This window comes from Caloenas nicobarica, chromosome 11 (genome assembly GCF_036013445.1).
Source record: "Caloenas nicobarica isolate bCalNic1 chromosome 11, bCalNic1.hap1, whole genome shotgun sequence".
Lineage (NCBI taxonomy): Eukaryota > Metazoa > Chordata > Aves > Columbiformes > Columbidae > Caloenas > Caloenas nicobarica.
This window is the reverse complement of record NC_088255.1, coordinates 20,211,518-20,229,566: the sequence shown is the minus strand read 5'-3', so window position 1 is coordinate 20,229,566 and position 18,049 is coordinate 20,211,518. Positions and strand designations below refer to the sequence as shown.

At 52.7% G+C, this 18,049-nt stretch overlaps 2 protein-coding genes across 2 annotated transcripts in view; both read right to left on the bottom strand.

The window, feature by feature from the left end:
- The window catches only part of ABTB1 (ankyrin repeat and BTB domain containing 1), a 129,479-nt gene that overhangs the window by 66,850 nt on the left and 44,580 nt on the right, over positions 1-18,049 (bottom strand). The window lies entirely within an intron of this gene.
- On the bottom strand, positions 4,136-17,888 carry MCM2 (minichromosome maintenance complex component 2). Its single transcript, XM_065642667.1, has 16 exons — positions 17,874-17,888; positions 16,784-16,974; positions 16,051-16,226; positions 14,940-15,203; positions 13,746-13,965; positions 13,241-13,448; positions 11,867-12,001; positions 10,947-11,138; positions 10,210-10,303; positions 9,508-9,758; positions 9,132-9,258; positions 8,800-8,912; positions 8,421-8,663; positions 7,475-7,657; positions 5,784-5,939; positions 4,136-4,894 (listed from the first exon to the last, which is right to left on the bottom strand). The coding sequence occupies exons 1-16, from the start codon at positions 17,877-17,879 to the stop codon at positions 4,784-4,786; spliced, it is 2,670 nt and encodes an 889-aa protein (XP_065498739.1). The 5' UTR covers positions 17,880-17,888; the 3' UTR covers positions 4,136-4,783.

Genomic DNA, 18,049 nt, shown 5'->3' with positions numbered 1-18,049 from the left:
ATATGCTAATTTTTCCAAGTGACTTTGGCATTAATTTGAGGAGAAAAAATATGTGTTACTGGGGGCAGAATTTTCCTTACTCAAGGGGCATCTCCCATTTGACAAGCAGACTCAGAAACAGCTGCTGGCACACTGGCTAGAACCCAGGATCTGCAGATGTAGCACGTTGGTTAATGATCACAGTAAAGGCAGAAGCTATCTAGAGTCTAAACCCTGTCAGTAGGCAGGAAAGAGTTGCAGGAAGGGAGGGGGGTTGTCTCGCCCTTTTTCCCAGGTCACGTACCCTCAGGTGTTAGCTGGTTATCTGCGGGCACCCGCTCACATACCCCAAGCGAGCATGAATCACAGAGCAGTTTGTGTTGAAGGGACCTTCCCAGCTCCCCCAGGGCCCCCCCTGCCATGAGCAGGGACATCTGCACCAGCTCAGGTTGCTCAGAGCCCCGTCCAGCCTGGCCTGGGATGTCTCCAGGGATGGTTCAGCCACCACCTCTCTGGCCAACCTGGGCCAGGCTCTCACCACCCTCAGGGCAACAATTTCTTCCTCATGTCCAGCCTGAATCTCCCTCCTTTAGTTTAAAACCACCACACCTTGTCCTATCTCAACAGGCCCTGCTGAAAAGTCTGTCCCCATCTATCTTATCGGCCCCTTTTAAGCACTGAAAGGTGCAATAAGGTCTCCCCGGAGCTTCTCTTCTCCAGCTGAACACCCCAGCTCTCTCAGCCTGTCCTCCCAGCAGAGCTGCTCCAGATCTTGGAGCATTTCTGTGACCCTCCTCTGGACCCAGCTGACAATGTATGCATTATGTTTATGTGTATATCTGTACTCTGTGCTGGGCTAAGGTCAAACGGCTTCCGATGCGCTGCGGAGAGCCACGCTGTTCTCAGGAGTGTGCACACAGTGTGTTCGAATTAAACCCAGTCAGGATCTGGCCCATCATGCCTTCTTCAAATCAAGGTGCTTTTCCAAGCCAGTCTCACCCAGAATTTACTAACAACCACAATCCCAAGGGAGGAATGACCAGTAGAAGGGACACAGCCTGGCTTCACACAGCCCTGTCTGCTCTGCAAGAACCGTCTCCATCATCTTCTGCCTGAGCCCAGGCACAGCCCCCGGGGACAAACCTCCCCTCCCACGGCTCTTGCTTTTGCCCCAGGTTGTCAGAGGCACTGTGCAGTGTTTGAATCACAGCAGCGAGGAGCCAAGCGCTCAAGCTTGGCTAAACCCAAGGCTGTCAGGGGAGCAACTCCTTGTTTCAGGAGAGCGTGGCTTGGCTTGCCCAGCTCCTGAGCCCCACAGTAAAATCCTTGCTACGTTCAGCTGGAACATGCCCCTGGCTAAGCAGTCCCTGTTCAGAGCAGCATCTGTTTTCACCTCTGTCCGCACCTCGGTCCAGCCCGGACACCTGATGCTGTCAACACCCAAAATTTGCTCCGGGGAACCCGAAAAGCTCAGTGGCCGTGAGAGGAGGAACATGCCTTCAGACTGGCGTTAACGCTCCACTGAGTGCATGATGCCAATGTTAGCGAGGGCGCAGCTGCAAGAATTCATCGCTCTGCTGGATGCTGGCAACACAACAAGGTGGAGAGGAAAAACTGTCTTTGTAGTGAGGATTCAGGGGGAGGCAGAGTGAGCAAAGTGACGAAGAAGTGACTCCAACAATGGCATCTCTCTGTTGGCACTGGTCACGCTGTGGGCCAAGTGAGGTGGGGCCAGAGTAGAGGAGGCAGAAGCAAATTGTAGGACAAAACTAGAGGGTAACTGTCAACAGCACTGGCAAGGAGCTGAGAAAATTCCTGTGCAATCTGTCCTGGTGAACCTGCTTTAGCAGGTGGGTTGGACTGGATGATCTCCAGAGGTCCCTTCCAAACCCAACTATTCTGTGAGTCTGTTCTGTGAAAATCAGGAGTGCTACTCCATTCCTGTGCATTCTCTCATGAGTTTTGGTGACATGCTTGGCCATGTATTTAACTCTGTGTGGGTCACTACAGGCACAGCAGAACCTTCACAAGGTTGCACATGTTTAAGAAGCATTTTTGTATCTGTCCAGTGCAACGCAAAGCCTCTTTCTCTTCCCACACCTAACGTTCATAGAATCAGTTTGGTTGGAAGAGACCCTCAAGATCACCAAGTCCAACCCTTATCCCAGCCCTGGCACTGCCCCATGTCCCTGAGAACCTCATCTCTGTCCAACCCCTCCAGGGATGGTGACTCCAGCACTGCCCTGGGCAGCCTGTTCCAATGCCCCACAGCCCTTGGGGGAAGAAATTGTTCCCCAGATCCAACCTCAACCTCCCCTGGCACAACTTGAGGCCGTTTCCTCTGGTCCTGGCGCTTGTTCCTGGGGAGCAGAGCCCGACCCCCCCTGGCTCCAAGCTCCTTTCAGGCAGGTCAGAGATCAGAAGGTCTCCCCTCAGCTCCTGTTCTCCAGCTGAACCCCCAGCTCCCTCAGCCGCTCCCATCACACTTGTGCTCCAGCCCCTCACCAGCTCCGTTCCCTCCTCTCAACTCGCTCCAGCACCTCCAGGGCTTGCTTGTCATGAGGGGCCCAAACTGACCCCAGGATTCGAGGTCTGGCCTCCCCAGTGCCCAGCACGGGAGGGACGGTCACTGCCCTGGTCCTGCTGGTACTCAACACAGAAATTCAGTTTGCTTGATGAGCTGGTTTCATCCCTCATTACTGCTGGTTTTGCTACCAGGACCAGCATTTTCCCCGGCCAGGTATGTGGGCTCCCGCAGAGCTGGGCACAGCGTGCGAGTGCTGGCGGTCGCTGTCCCCAGCGCTGGCCTCTGCCGTGGCCCCGGCTTCGGGACGTGAGGTGCCGACAGCCCCGAGGGACACGCTGGGCCTCACCCCGCGGCTCCCGGCACACGGCAGCGCTGCCCTCGCCTCCCCGGCGCATGTCCGACCCAGGCGCACATTCGGGGCAAAGGGCTGGCTCGGGCAGGGAGGCCACGCCAGGAAAGCGTCTCCATGGGCTGCCCGTGGAAAGCCCTGGTAGACAGACACCCAGTGGGAAGTGAAAGCAGCAGCCAAAACAGTTAAACAAATAACACAGGAGGGAGCTGGCAGGCAGCAAAGGCAACACGCGGAGCCAGTTTCAGGCTGAGAATCATGTGCTGAGCCCCCAGCGGGGGTCAAGCCCCGCGAGCTCCCCAGTAACAACCAGGCTGAGTGGACGCTCACACACGCACATCACCATGACAAACCCCACGGCGTCGGCAGCCGGGGACACGTCTGCTTGGCCAGCACGGAGTCGCAGCAGCCAGAGCACAGATTCTCTTGCGCACAGGCAGGAGGAGGCTGGAGGTGCCTTACGGTGCTGTAAATCCAGCCAGGCAAAGCACATTCACTGCAGACCTCGGCTGTGTCTTGGAGAGGGTTTACTGCTTCCCCCGGACTGGAATCCAAGCAGCAGCCAAGACGTGAGATCAAGGCTGTCAAACCCAGGAGTGGGAAAGGAAGGGAGGTGGGAGATATGTACTGCAACAGGACAGTCTCACAGTCATACAAACATTTACAGGAGAGAGTCCCACAGATAGATCAGTGTTCCGATGAGCAGGGAAGGAGCTACTTGGCCCTGGATGGGACTGTGGCATTAATGACACTGTCCTGTGGACAAACCGTGTCCTGGGATCTATCCGCAGTGAGGATGTTCAGTAGCTGAGACCAGCACTGGGAGCTCGCATGAGCCTGAAGAGCAAACACAAGATGTGTTTGTACCTAAACCCAACCCCACAAACTGCTGAGCAGCTGGTCCAGCATCCAGGTTGCTCAGTTATGCTCTTCCTTCCCCCTGTGGCTGCAGGAGATCCCAAAAGAGGAAGAAACACAAAAGTATTGAAAAACAAATGTATTCAAAACACATAGTAAGAAAACTGCATGTGAAGACTGCATCCATCCTGTCCTCCCTGGACACTCCAGCTCAGGGCTCCTCCATTGCTACCCCCCAAATCGGTACCATGGGTACATCACCCTCAGCTAATGGGTGTGAGAGATGGGGTTCAGTTTAGGTGCCAGCACTTCAATCCAGCCACAAATTCACACCTGCACAGAGATAACACCCAGTAAGGCAGAGGAAGCCCCTTCCCTAAGGCTTCTGGACCCTGCCCCAGTGTGTACGGAAAGAGCTTTCACTGCCCATACAAATCACCACCGATATTAAAAATAGTACGTTTTATTTCAGTTCTCATCTCCCTCTGCTCCCCCCCTTCCCTTGCAGAAACCAAGCACAAGGTCAACCCATGCGGGCACCTGGGGAAATGTCAAGTGTCAGGCACACAGGCCTGGAGCGGAGAGGACGGCTGGCTCATGGAGAGTTGAAAGCAGTCTCAATTATCACCCAGCAGGCTCCACAGTCGCCAGAGATGGGAAAAGAGAATCCCTGAGGGTGTTTGCAATCCAAGGGGCACAGATAAAGCAGACAAATGCTTTTCGAATGCTCCCACTCGCTGTCTTCTGCGGATGAGCCCATAACAACCAGTGACAAATAAACAGCAAACATCCCATCCATGTGGCCAGCAATTCTCTCCCTGCTGTGCCCAGCTACAAGGCAAAACGGTGAACGAAGTTGCTAAACAGACTTGGCTAGGCATTTAGCTACTTAAATTCTGTTCTATTTACAAGGTCTTCAGCAGCTCAGCACTCCCTTAATCCATAAGGCACAAAGCAAGCAAGAGAATGTGCAGCTTAGTGCCCCTGGATCGTGATCTCTGTGTTCTTGGGAGGGCTGCGAGATGGAGGTTTTGTCTCACAGGAGCACGTGGTGAATTCTGCTTCCAGCCTCAGAACTGCTGGACAATCAGCTTCCTCTTCACATCTCGGCTGAATCTGTTCATCCTGAACACTTCGCTGTCATAGAAGGCTGAGAGGTTGTGGATGTTGATCTGCCGAGCCTGGGAGGAAGAGGAGGGAGGGGAAAGGTAAATGTTTATTTAAAAATCAGAAGAACCACGTGGTTTTCCATAGCAGAGGCTGCAGAAAACTTGCCAGTCAGCAACCTCTGCTCTGCGGGAACCAGAACTGCAGCAGCAGGCGAGACTGCAGGTCAGGAGGAGCCTTGGCAGCGCTGAGCTGAGCACAGAGAGGATGCTGTCGCAGCACCTGCCTGCTCTCGGCTCATCCTTTTACTCCCATTAGAGCTAGAACTACTATCCAAAAGCCCCTAATACCTCACCCACTGGGAGACAGCTTCACAGGAGGCTTCTGACTGGGGGAGCTCACACTGGCAGCACCAAGCTGTGGTTCTGGAAGTAGTTATCTGCACATTTTATGCAAGAGCAGAAAAGCAGCAAGCCGGGAATCAAATGCTGCTTTAGTGCCAAGCAAAGTCAATCCTTTGCATAGAAAGGCCGAGTCAGGAGTGCTGCCCCTGGGCCAGGATGAGGATGCATTAAGGAGGAGGGTGAGCTTCAGCAGGGACTGGCAAAGTTCAGGCAAACAAGACATTTTTTCTGCTCATCGCTTCCTCAAACGCACGTGCCACGGCTCTTGTGTTCTCATTCACCTGCAAAGCACCAGCTGTACCGCAGGATTTACCACTCCAAGCCCAAAGCTTTATGGGGATGTATGAGAACGGAGGGGAAAGAATTTGGCACTCCCAGAGAAGAGAGGAGCAGAGACAGATGAGACAGGCCTGATTTCCTGGGTAAATTAACACCATTTTTTTTTCTGGTGCCATAACTCAGGAAGGGAAGTTAAAAGTCTGAGAGCACATCTGATTCTGAGGCTGCACGCAGAGAGCAGGAACCAAGCCCAGAGCCAACTTGTTACAATAGCCCATACCTTATCCACCAGGTCCTTCTCTGGGACTTCTATGGTGTCTTGCTGGGCCCCATAGCGGTTTCTCTGGTACATCACCTGCTCTGCCACCAGCTGCTTCAGGATGAACAGCAGCAGCTCGTTGTTGTCTCGCTTGAACGAGAGGTAGCGGGAGAACGTCTGGGAGGGAGGATGAGACGAGCCAAGCGGGTCAGGAACCGAAGGACACACCGCAGGTCTCCCGTGCCCGACGTCAACCCAGCCTCTCCTCCCACAGAGCACAGAGGGGACCAAATGACACCACAAGGGGAACCAAATGGCACCGCTGTCACCTGTGCCCTTAGCATTTCTTAAGGGAGCCATGCCAAGCCGCCACCTGCACAGGCGGTTAAAACACAGCCCTGTGACACCCACGACATTCCTCTGTCAGCTGCTCTTATACCTACCTGAAGTCTCTGGGGGGGCCGTGGAGCCTGTCTGGGGTGTCAGGGCATTGCTGGGGGTGCTGCCCGCAGGGGGAGCAGCCCTGGGAGAGCTGGTTCTGCGGAAGGTGCAGAGCAGCTGCTCTTACCCCAGACTGCCCCGTGCCTTCCCAGCAGACGCTCACACTTGGCAGTTTGCAGCCAAAGAGAGGCCAGGAGTTGTCCAGACCGAGGCCAGACACTCCGAGTAGATAAATGCCAGGCTGTGGCCAGCCAAGGGCTCTTTGGAGCCAGGCCTTGCCACTTGGAGAAAAAGGCAGAGTGGGCACAAAACCACTGAGTGCTGCCCTGCGGTTAACTGTCTCCTGAGGAGCCCTAGAAAAAACATGAAGAAACGAACTGCCTGCTTGGCTCGATCACCTGGCAGCAGCAGCAGTGGGAGTCCTGTGCCGAAATAGCAGGGAAGGTGTCAAAAAAGAGACACCTGGCCCTGGCAGTACTTCTGATACAGAGGCTTGGGCTACTTTTTCTTCACAGCCCAAACAAAATCATTGTCCCGCCACATACTGAGGAAGGGCGCTCATGTAGCAATGCCTTCAGATCCCCTGCAGAATCACAGAATAGTTTGGGTGGGAACGGACCTTCCCAGCTCCCCCAGTGCCCCCCCTGCCATGAGCAGGGACATCTGCACCAGCTCAGGTTGCTCAGAGCCCCGTCCAGCCTGGCCTGGGATGTCTCCAGGGATGGTTCAGCCACCACCTCTCTGGCCAACCTGGGACAGGCTCTCACCACCCTCAGGGGCAACAATTTCTTCCTCATGTCCAGCCTGAATCTCCCTCCTTTAGTTTAAAACCATCACCCCTTGTCCTATCACAACAGGCCCTGCTGAAAAGTCTGTCCCCATCCTTCTTATCGGCCCCTTTTAAGCACTGAAAGGCACAATAAAGTCTCCCCGGAGCTTCTCTTCTCCAGCTGAACACCCCAGCTCTCTCAGCCTGTCCTCCCAGCAGAGCTGCTCCAGCCTCGGATCATTTCTGTGGCTCCTCCAGCCCCTCTCCAACAGGTCCATGTCTGTCCTGTGCTGAGGACCCAGAGCTGGACCAGCACTGCAGAGGGGTCTCAGAGCAGTGGGGCAGAATCCCCTCCCTCCACCTGCTCAGCACCTGACGCTGCAGGACAGACCCTGCAGAGGAGGGAAGGGTCTCTCCCCACAGCCAGGGCGGTGTGAGGAGGATGCAGCTGAACCCACGGGGTCTGGGCTGCAGCTACAGCCCCAGCTCAGCCAGCGCCCACCTTGCGCATGCTCCGCATGACGCTGAACTTCTGCGTGTCGATGAAGCTCTCCAGCATCACCCGGATGGCCATATTGACATCATCCTCCACCACATAGTCCCGCAGGTGCATGCGGGCGTGAGCCTCGGCCATCCGGATCATGGACTCGATGTGACGCACCGTGATGGGGATGCTGCCGGTCGCCTAAGTGGGGAGAGAAGGAGGTAAAAGACATGGAGCAAGGGCTTCTGGCCCAGGATCTCCTTCAGCTGTGGGGAGCTGCTCCTGGACTTCGCAGGGCTCCCAGGCTGAGGAGGCTCTGCCACCTGCTGGCACCTTCTGCAGTGGTACAGGCTCCCCCGCTCCACATTTTAATTCAGCAGGGTGCAAGGGGATGCTGCATGGGGTCCCTCTTTGCCACTGTTTAGTGCCTTTCCAGGAACAGCAATCCCATTTCCTCCAGCAACTTTTAGGAGGAATTGAAATAAAAAACCCCCCCAAAAAAATTAAAAAATTAGTTTTCACAAGCTCCAAACATCTCCCTCTGACCTCACCAAATTCACCTTCCACTTGGAGAGGATGAAACCAGCCTGAGAGATTGCATGGAAAAAAGAGAAGGGCATTTCTACACAGAACGTCTCCCTGTAAGGTACCAGTAGCATATGGATGGATGCAAACATCTCCTGTGGGCCCGCCAGACTAGGTGACAATACGAGGACTTTGTCACTGGAGGCACTAGTACATGTGTCCAGTCTATCAGTCCATAGATCACCGAGAGGCAAGACTCTGCATTCAGATAAGGAATCATCTGTTCAGCACACACTGCAGGATCTGCCTGTCTCTCACAAAACAGTGGCACAGACTTTTGTGACAGGAATGGCAAGAACGTGTCAACATATGCTGGAGCCATCTCAGGCTGATTTGCAGTCTAGAGACATACTCTCCCTGCTTTCCTCAGTATTCTCACCATAGACTCTTTCCTGAGGTCACTGTACATCCGGGCCACCTTGTCCTGGTCCATCTGGTTGAGTTTGGGGTGAACCTTCTCTTTGGCGTAGATGATGTATTTCCTCAGGATCTCCTGGGGAATGGGTTCAACCCCGTATGTGTTGGGAAGAACGACCTCATTGGCGTCCCCATTCACGGCCTCTTTGCTACCTGGGTGGTGCTTGATGTGGCTGCCAACAACGAACCGGGCGAGCATTTCATCCTACAAGAGAGTATGGGAATAACAGACACTGAAGACACTCACTGGATGGCAAAGCTCAGCAGGCAGCCGCAGCTGAGCATTCCAAGAGCAGCATCACAAGCCCAGCACAAGCTCAGGTTCATAGCACAGCTCGTACCTGCACTGGGTCCACCGTGTCCCTCACCACACACAGGATATCAAAGCGAGAGATGATGGGCTCTGTCAGGTCTACATTCTCCGAGAAAGTCAACGATGGGTCATATCGCCCACCTGGATCACAGAGACAAACAAAGTCCAACACAGGCTCCAAGGCTGAAGCTTTGAAGCAAGCACAGATCCCCAGCACTTTACTGGGGACCTCACTGCTCGCTTGATCTCTGCTCCAGACTGGAGGAACCAGGCAGAGAGAGGGGAAGCTGTGCCACAGTTCTCAGGACCACAGACTGATGCTGGAAGCCTGAGACGGTCCTGTGGTCCCTCAGCACTTACCTATGGGATTGGCAGCAGCAATAACAGTGCAGCGGGCTTGCAGGGATGTGACAATGCCTGCTTTGGAGATGGAAATGCTTTGCTGTTCCATGGCTTCATGGATGCTGGTCCTATCCTGATCATTCATCTACAAGAATGCAAGAATGACTTAAACTGAAACTACGCATATACCCGTTGCCCAACACATCGAGAAGAATCAGCTCCCGAGGCTCTGAGAAGGTGACAAACTGCACAATGGGCCAGCGAGGGCCTGAGCAAGATACAGCAACCTTGGTCAGCTGGGAGATGGCACCATGAGTTAGAGTGTCTCCTCATAGCCGAGGTTACAACCAGTCCCTCCACGGCTAATCCTTCCCAGAGCTGATCTAGAACCCACCTTGTCGAACTCGTCGATGAGGCAGACGCCCCTGTCAGCCAGCACCAGGGCTCCTGCCTCCAACGTCCACTCCTTGCTGACCGGGTGTCTCTGGACATAGGCTGTGAGGCCCACAGCAGAAGCACCCTGGCCAGTGGTGAAGATCGCTCTGCTGGACGCCTTCTCGATGTATTTAAGAAACTGGGATTTCGCAGTACCGGGGTCTCCGCACAGAAGTACGTTGATGTCACCACGGACTTTGTGTTTGCCGCCTACAACAGTAATGGGAGAGACACGTCGGAAAGGCAAACGGTGGGCAGGGAAACCACCTTACAGGCACGTCAAAGGAAAAAGAAAGTCAGCTTTGGAAGTGGTCACGTGTAAACCAGCATTTCTAACCTTGTTGAACACATCCTTCTAAGGAGATGATAACAAATCAGGATGCCAAAAGGTCAGATCTCTGAATGGACATCAAGTGTGACCTCCTCGAGGAGGAGGGATAAAAATATGCTCAGGTTTGCAGCAGGAACTGTCTTCAATTTCCTACCGTCACACCAGAGTTTTCAGCGTGATAAACGCAGCCACTTCCATCACAGATATCCCTCAGTCTTTCACCAAGACACACAGACAACTCTCACCACTCCCACTGCAACAGCGCAGACAAACCCAGGTCCATTTGCCTTCAGCTGAGTGAAGCAGCCCCAGGTGACACAAGTGACTCACCTGGGTTTTTGGGCTCTCCACCAAAGAGAGCTAAAGCCAAGCCCCTCTTGATATCTTCGTGTCCATAAATAGACGGGGCAATGCTGGCAAAAATCTGAAAGGAAAACCAGACGAGTTGTCCAGGGAATACCGTTTCTCATTCGGGATAGAATTTGGCATGAACATCAACAAGGTGCCGTATCTGCGTTACCCTTATGATACTGCTGTCTCCAAAGAGTCTTTCATTATCCAAGGTGAGGGGGCTTTTTTCTTTCAAGTATTTAATTCAGGTCTTGGCATGCAGAGAGAAGCAAAGCTAAGATCTCTACCACAGGTTAAGCTAAATAATAACATCCCCTTTAAGAGGACTGGAGACACAGAACACTTCCTCCACTTCGTTTTCAAGACACGGGGAGAGAAAACAATGGTCAGATATAAGCAGTGCCTGAGTGTCTGTACCCCGTCTTCCAGCTCTGTTGTGATGTGGAAGGCTCAGAGAAGGAAGAGGAGGAACAGAAAATTTGACCCTCAAAAGTACAAGGAAAGTTTCTTAATTGCTCCCCTCCTATAACTCACTCTCATCAACAGTTTTGTGAGAGCTACAGAAAAACAGAAGATCACTCAGAGGAAACTGAGATTTCTGTAAGTTTCTTTAACCACTGTTTAGCCAGCTGACACCTTTCATCACTTTCTGATCCAGCTGCCAGGTGATGACAAACTATCAAAAGGAAAAGAAGGGATGTCTGAGGCTGACCCACCTTCTCCCCAATCTGCTCATCCTTGGACAGACCCACAATCACTTTCACATCTTCATCAGTCAGTTCCCCAATAGCCAGCTTGTTGTCCTTCTTGGCGATGTGGTTAGCCAGGATGACAGTCGCAAACACCGGGAACCCGTTGGCAGTGTTCAAGGAGCCATCGTAATTGTTGTGGTAGATCCCTGTCAGCTCCTGGGAACCGGGAGATAGGATGTCAGTGCCTGCACAGTATAAACCAGCCCCCTCTCTATTTTAAGATACCGTAGAATCACAGAATCATTTTGGTTGGAAAAGACCCTCAAGATCACCAAGTCCAACCGTTAACCCAACCCCAGCACTACCCCCTGTCTGTAAGAACCTCATGTCCGTCTGTCCAACCCCTCCAGGGATGGTGACTCCAGCACTGTCCTGGGCAGCCTGTTCCAATGCCCCACAGCCCTTGGGGGAAGAAATTGTTCCCCAGATCCAACCTCAACCTCCCCTGGCGCAACTTGAGGCCGTTTCCTCTGGTCCTGGCGCTTGTTCCTGGGGAGCAGAGCCCGACCCCCCCTGGCTCCAAGCTCCTTTCAGGCAGGTCAGAGATCAGAAGGTCTCCCCTCAGCTCCTGTTCTCCAGCTGAACCCCCAGCTCCCTCAGCCGCTCCCATCACACTTGTGCTCCAGCCCCTCACCAGCTCCGTTCCCTTCTCTCAACTCGCTCCAGCACCTCCAGGGCTTTCTTGTCCTGAGGGGCCCAAACCGACTCAAGGATTCAAGGTTCAGTTTTGGGTCCCTCACTGATACCAGTCTCAAAAGCAGCTGCCCAAAGGCATCTGAGGACAATCCCTCCCCACAGCCCCACAAATGTTGCTGTACTGTCATTGTCAGAGCTTAAAAATGCTCAGTGCCCACCCCCATACTTGAATTTAACACCGTACTCACAATCTCATCCCCTGGCTTGCAGCTGTCAACCAGATCGGCGAGGAGAATGGCATCCTTGGAGCGGGGCAGCCTGCCCGCAGCCACCTTCCCAGGGCTCTCCTGGATTTTGATGCGCTGATAGTTCTGATAGACGGTCTGCAGCAACAACAGAAAAGTTACCCAGCAAGTCTGGCAGGCATCAACACGGCCGATGCTTTTCAAAGGCAACTCAGTAGAGAAGGCCCATCCAACGATTTATTACACTTTGGTTAGAAACCATGGGCATGGGACGACACAGGTTGTAAGAAGCAATTCCAGGGCGTGACAGACAACACCGGGGACAGGAAATCCCTTGGGCACATCTCGCGACTGTGTTTCAGCCTGCACAGCGTTTGTCCACCCAAATACCGGACAAGTTCCTGGGAGGAGGATGCTCCACTTGTGATAGTTAAAGATGGCAAAGCAAAGAATGAAAGTCAGAAGCTCCATGTCAAAGATTTTGCTGCTGTCCTCTAGTTTCATTAGCTGTCAGATCAGGAAATACTGATTGGGAAAATCCGTATCAGGAAATACTACTTGGGAAGGAGGAGGGCTGGACAGTCTGTGTCTGCATTTCTACAATATGGACAGGTAACTGTACCACAGAAATTATTGTGGCAAAAGATCAAGCCCAAAACACTTAGAATGAGGCAGTAAACTACTCTTGACTGCTAAATTGGGCAGATTCAGTTCAAGAGCTCAAATAGAAAAGATCTATCTTCAGAGACCCCTGGATATAGCAGGAGACCCCTCTCCCAGCACCAAAAATGTTCAAAGGGTGGAAGCTAAGGCCAGGCTGGTGTTGTTATTGCCACTTAAAATAATCACTCCTGTCTGCAATTGCTAACCTAAAGACACATAAATCCTTTCAGTTTTAGGTCAGTTCCACTCATCTAACACAGATAAGAGTGACTTGCAAAATACCCAGTCACAAACTACAGACACTCCTGACCTTGCGGCTTTAGGCATTTTGAGGCCCACACAATTAGTTGAGTCTTACTTTAACACAGATCTCGAGACTGTTGGATAAAGTGTCCTTTAGCTGAAAGTTGCTCATTATACACTAAAATGATCATGTAATGTAATATGCAAATGTGTAACCAATTGGCTCTTTAGGATGTGAATGTAGTGGTAAGATTTTGTATACAATAGCTGTTACTTTTCTTGCTGGCATGCTGGCTTTATTCCAGCATCCAGGCTTGCGCAACTCTAATAAACAATATCTTGTCTCTATGTGCTCAAATTTTGCTTTTTTTTGTGCATACCAGGTGACAGAACCCTGTTTTTGGGACAGCACAGGCAGTGCAGCAGCCTGGGCAGCACAGACAGACCCATCTGGGCAAGCCTGATTCTTACCTCTTCCATATTGATTTCAAAGGGGCCAAGAGACTGACACTCTGGACAGGAGCCGGGTTTCACCTCCTGGTTCTGGGACTGGAAAAAGGGTCCCAGGATGAAGCTGCACTTGCTGCAGTTGTACTTGACCATGCTGAGCTGAGGCAGGACCCCCGTGCAACTCGTCACCACTCCGCTGGTCCGGATCAGCTGGTTCAAGTGCAGTTGCCTGAGGAAAGACAGAGATGCTGGATGCCTGCGGGGCACAGAAGGCACAACACCCTCCAGAAACACTCCTGATCCAAGGCACAACTCCCAAAGGCTTAGTAAGAAACAGGTATCAGCAGGAGTTTACTTGCAGGGTTTGTGTTTTACCTTTGGGGACATTGGAAGCTCACCCTCAGCTGACTTTTTTTTTCCTGTAATAAGCTAGTAATCCTGTTTGACTTAACCACACTAGTTCTTTTGCTTGCAGATTAGTTCTCCTGAGCACCCCAAAGCCCCTGCTATTAGCTCTGCTGCTTACCTGAGCGACCTCAGCTCTTCCACCAGAGGGAGGTGGGAGATACGGACGTGGATCTCCTGAGCAATACGATCATATTTGGGGTACATGGCCAACACCACTTCCTTGGCTGCTTCATCAAAGATCTTCAGCATTTCTGCTGGGGCCTCAGGCAGAAAGTAGGCAAGGACGTGCTCCTGGGCTGCCAGATCCTCGTAGTTCACCACCAGACTCTCTCTGTTCTCTTAAGAAAAAGATTGGGTGAATGGCATTTTCAACCTGCCCACTCCTCAAGCCTGTATCCTGCAGGTGTCTGCACCTTCCCTGAAAAAATCTTTAGAGGTCGACAATTTGAAAATGGGTGGGAAACTCTTTTTAAAAATCGATTTCTCTGACAAATTCTTCATCAGTACCAAGCTTGTGATTGTTCCTCTCCAGTTCAGCACAGATATTTCCCAGGCTCGGTGTTCCTGAGACTCAAAAGCCTCAGACCAACACACGACTCTCCCACAGATCTCTAGGAAACAAGTTAATAGGAGAGACAACTGTGCTGAATGGTTGGCAAAAACCTGCATCTTACATTCCTGGGAAGGGACAAGACAAATGCCTTTTGTCTCCTAGCAGTATGACACTGACCCTGATCTGCTACTCAAGCTTCTGAAGCTTCTGCCTCAACATAAAGCAGAAATACAAACTGCAGCTACATGAGCTGTCCCTAAATGTGACAAATTCTGCTTTTAAAATTTATCAACGACAGCCTTAATGATTGCTTCTTCTGGCAGTGCTTAGTTGGAGTACGAGGGCGCAACACTGACACGGTTTTCAAAGTCACCAAGTCTATTTGTGTCCCCTCACTGAATAATCCAGTTTCCAGTGTGAGAAAGCAGCTGGCACAGACAGCAATTGTTGTCTCTCTCAGATCGCAAACATGCAGACCGCTGTCTGCTGCCCCACATATTCTTTTGCTAGCGTTTCTGCGATATGAATATTAATGAGTGGCAGACACCAGGGGCCTGCTAATTAGTCAGCCAGAATCAAAGAAGACAGGAGACATGTTTCCATTATTCATTTATCTCCATCAGCATCCGAGTTTTTTAAAGTGCTGACTCCACGTCTGGAACAAACAGGGCAGGCAGAAAAAATCCAGGCATGGACCGGATAACTGCAAAGTTCCGTGAGCACATAAAGAGTAAAGAACGTCTGATCATGCAGCCCTACCTTTGCACATGTCGCTGATCCTCTCCTTGAAGACATTGTGGCCATGTTCATCCACATGGGTCTTCAGGAAGTTCTTGAAGCGGTGGTAGATCTCCAGCCGGGGAGCGGCCATGGAAACCCACTCCCTCACCGAATGCCCTTTCATGTCTTCCAGGTTCTCAATGCTCTCAATCATGTCTTCGTCTTCCTCTTCCACGCCATCAGCAGCTCGTTCTGCCAGTCGCCTCTTCCGTGAAGGACGGTCTTCGTCTTCATCGTCACTATCTAAGGGTTGGGAGGAAAAATTGTAAACGAGCTGGGATGGCCATTCCCACTCTTTGGATTAGTCACAGCTGGATCACATGGACTGTGGAAGCAAAGAGGTCAGAGCCTGGGATACAAACCAAGAGCCATCGCAGGTCCAGCCTAAATCCAGTCTAGCCTGGCTCCTACATCTCCCAGAATGCAGACTTCATGAAAGCGAGTAAGATGATTTGTATGCAACAGCACAGTCATGTCCATCAACGCACTGAGGGAGAAAGGCCAAGGAATGGGCTTTCAAGTGCATCACAGGCCCTCCCATCCCGCCCACAAAAGTCTCTATAGGAACACCAACACCAACAAACTCTACAACATACGCTTGGTAGAATCCCAAACCCATGATACAGGCCCAGGATCCTGAGTTTGTTTTAGCAGCAAACACATAAGGAGAAGAACACACCAAACGAGCTCCTAGGAAGCTCAACTCAAAGTGATCACACACTCGGGAGTCCAGCCAAGCCTACAGCCTGAGATTTCACTAGGAACACAAACATCATGGAGCTCTAGAGATCTCCCTTCTACTCTGAGGGCGAGAGTCCAGCTCCCCCACAAAGGCTGGGTTACAGTCAACCACTTGGGTACCGGCTGTCCACTTAATTCAGCTCATCTGGTAGAACACTGGCCCAGGTTGCCCAGAAAGGTGGTGGATGCCCCATCCTGGAGACATCCCTGGCCAGGCTGGACGGGGCTCTGAGCAACCTGAGCTGGTGAAGATGTCCCTGCTCATGGCAGGGGTGGCACTGGGGAGCTGGGAAGGTCCCTTCCTACCCAAACTACTCTATGATTCCATGATTCCACAATCTCCACTTACCGTAAAGCAGCCCCCTCCTCATGCGGCCCATGCCCTGCTCCAGCTCACGGTCTCGCTGCCTCATGACTCGCTCGGCGGCTTCCCGCTGGCTGGCCGTCAGCTCCTCCACATCTTCATCGTCCAAGGCCAGGCCCTCTGCTTCATAGGCGTCCAGCTCGGGGATGGGGCGGTAGTCCCTGGCACACACACATAGCACCGAATCAGCCCAGGCTGAGAAAGTGCTTCTCCGGCCCTTCTCTGGCTATTGCTGGTGGCAGGACAGTTGTTCTGCAGAAAAACGTGTTGAGCAAGAAGACACTTCACAACAGCAGGTGCCCTGCAGTACCAAGGGCTCCAGCACCAGGGTTATGAATGCCGGCATTCAAGCTTTTGCATTGTAAAGTTCACCAACTTGCCGGCAGGCCTGGCTGAGTAAAAAAAAGTTAAAATTTATGCCTGCAGGAGTAAGGAGCTGGGCTGGACACACATCTTGTATCCAGGGATATCCTGATTTACCCACACTGGATCACGATGGCACTTTGCTTGTAATTTGCTCAGTTCTTCCAGGACTCACACGACACCATGCCTGGACCTTTCTCCACTGTTCAGTAGCTTTTCAGCGCACTCACCCCAGCTACCAGCACCATACAGGGACCCAACCATGGCTGAGCACCCACCCCACGTCACCCGCATTGGTAAAACCCCATCCCCAGACACCATTCCCCCAAGAGCCGCCTCCCACCGCTTTCCTTACCTTTCCATCCCTTCCCCGATCAGCTCTTCCCCTTCTTCCTCGTCCTCATCGGGGAGCCCCCCGGTCCCCAGGAGCCCCTCGGACTCATCCTCAAAGGGGGGCAGGTCCCGGCCGGGGCTGGACGTGAAGGCATCGCCGCGGCGGGAGCTGCGCACCGGGCTGGTGGTCGCTGCCTGTGACTCGGAGGAGTCCTGCAAGGACAGGAGGGACGGGGTGAGGGCTGGGGGGGCCGGGACACCCCCCTCCCCGGCACCGGACCATGGGGGGAGAGGGGTCAGCACTTGCAGGAGCCTCTGCAGTGGTCAGAAAGGGGCCACGGATCCGCGATAAATCCTTTTTCCCTGTAGGAAACAATTACCTTGCAAATATAGTAGGCCCAGGCAGGATCTCTTAGCAAAGCATATTTTAATAACGATTTTGCAAGATCGGGTGTTCTACCCGACGCCTGCCTCAGTTTACATATTTCATTCATCTAATTCTAACAATACCCTTCCCCTTATAAATCTATTTAAAATACGGGTTCCTGGCTCTTTGGCTACCCTTCTCCCTAGATTAACTTGTAAATACAGGTATCAGTATGCATTCCAGGATTAGTTTGAAGAGACTTTGTTTTACATTAAGGATTCATAGTCTGATGTCATAGAGTCTCTCAGTCCTTCCCCCCCCGCGCTGGGGTCAGGCAGCAGCTCCTTAGTTTTGTAAAAACAACATTCCTTCGTTAAACGTTCCTTACATTCCCGAAGCGTGAAAGGTTAAAATAGTTAGTTTCCTTGAAAAATCACAACAGAAACGCAGGGGAGAATGCGGGGACAATCCATCCCCCGAGCCCAGGGCAGCCAGAGCGCAGGAAAGCCTCCGATCTTCCCCTCCCCGGGCTGTTCTCCGGTGCGGGGCACATGGGAAACTTCCCGCGGCATTTCGGGTGTCCCGGGCGAGCGCACCCCCATCCCACCCCCCGAAATCCCCCGGGGACCCTGCGCGACCGTGCCCGCAGTGCCGGGGCGGGGAGGAACCGAGCCCCGCACCCCGCGGGGAGGTGGGGGTCACCCCGATCGCCCCGCTCCGCTCCGCGCCCCGTCCCGCCGCTCACCGCCATCACTTCTTCCTGCCCCGCCGGATTCCGCGCGAAAACAGTCACGTGGGCAACAAAAGCGCGCGAAAGGTCATGAATAATGGATGAGCTCGGGGGCGGGGCGGGACTCGGGCTCTTGAAGAGCCTTAGCTGCAAACTTGGGCAAATTTTAGCAAACTTGGGCAAACACGTGG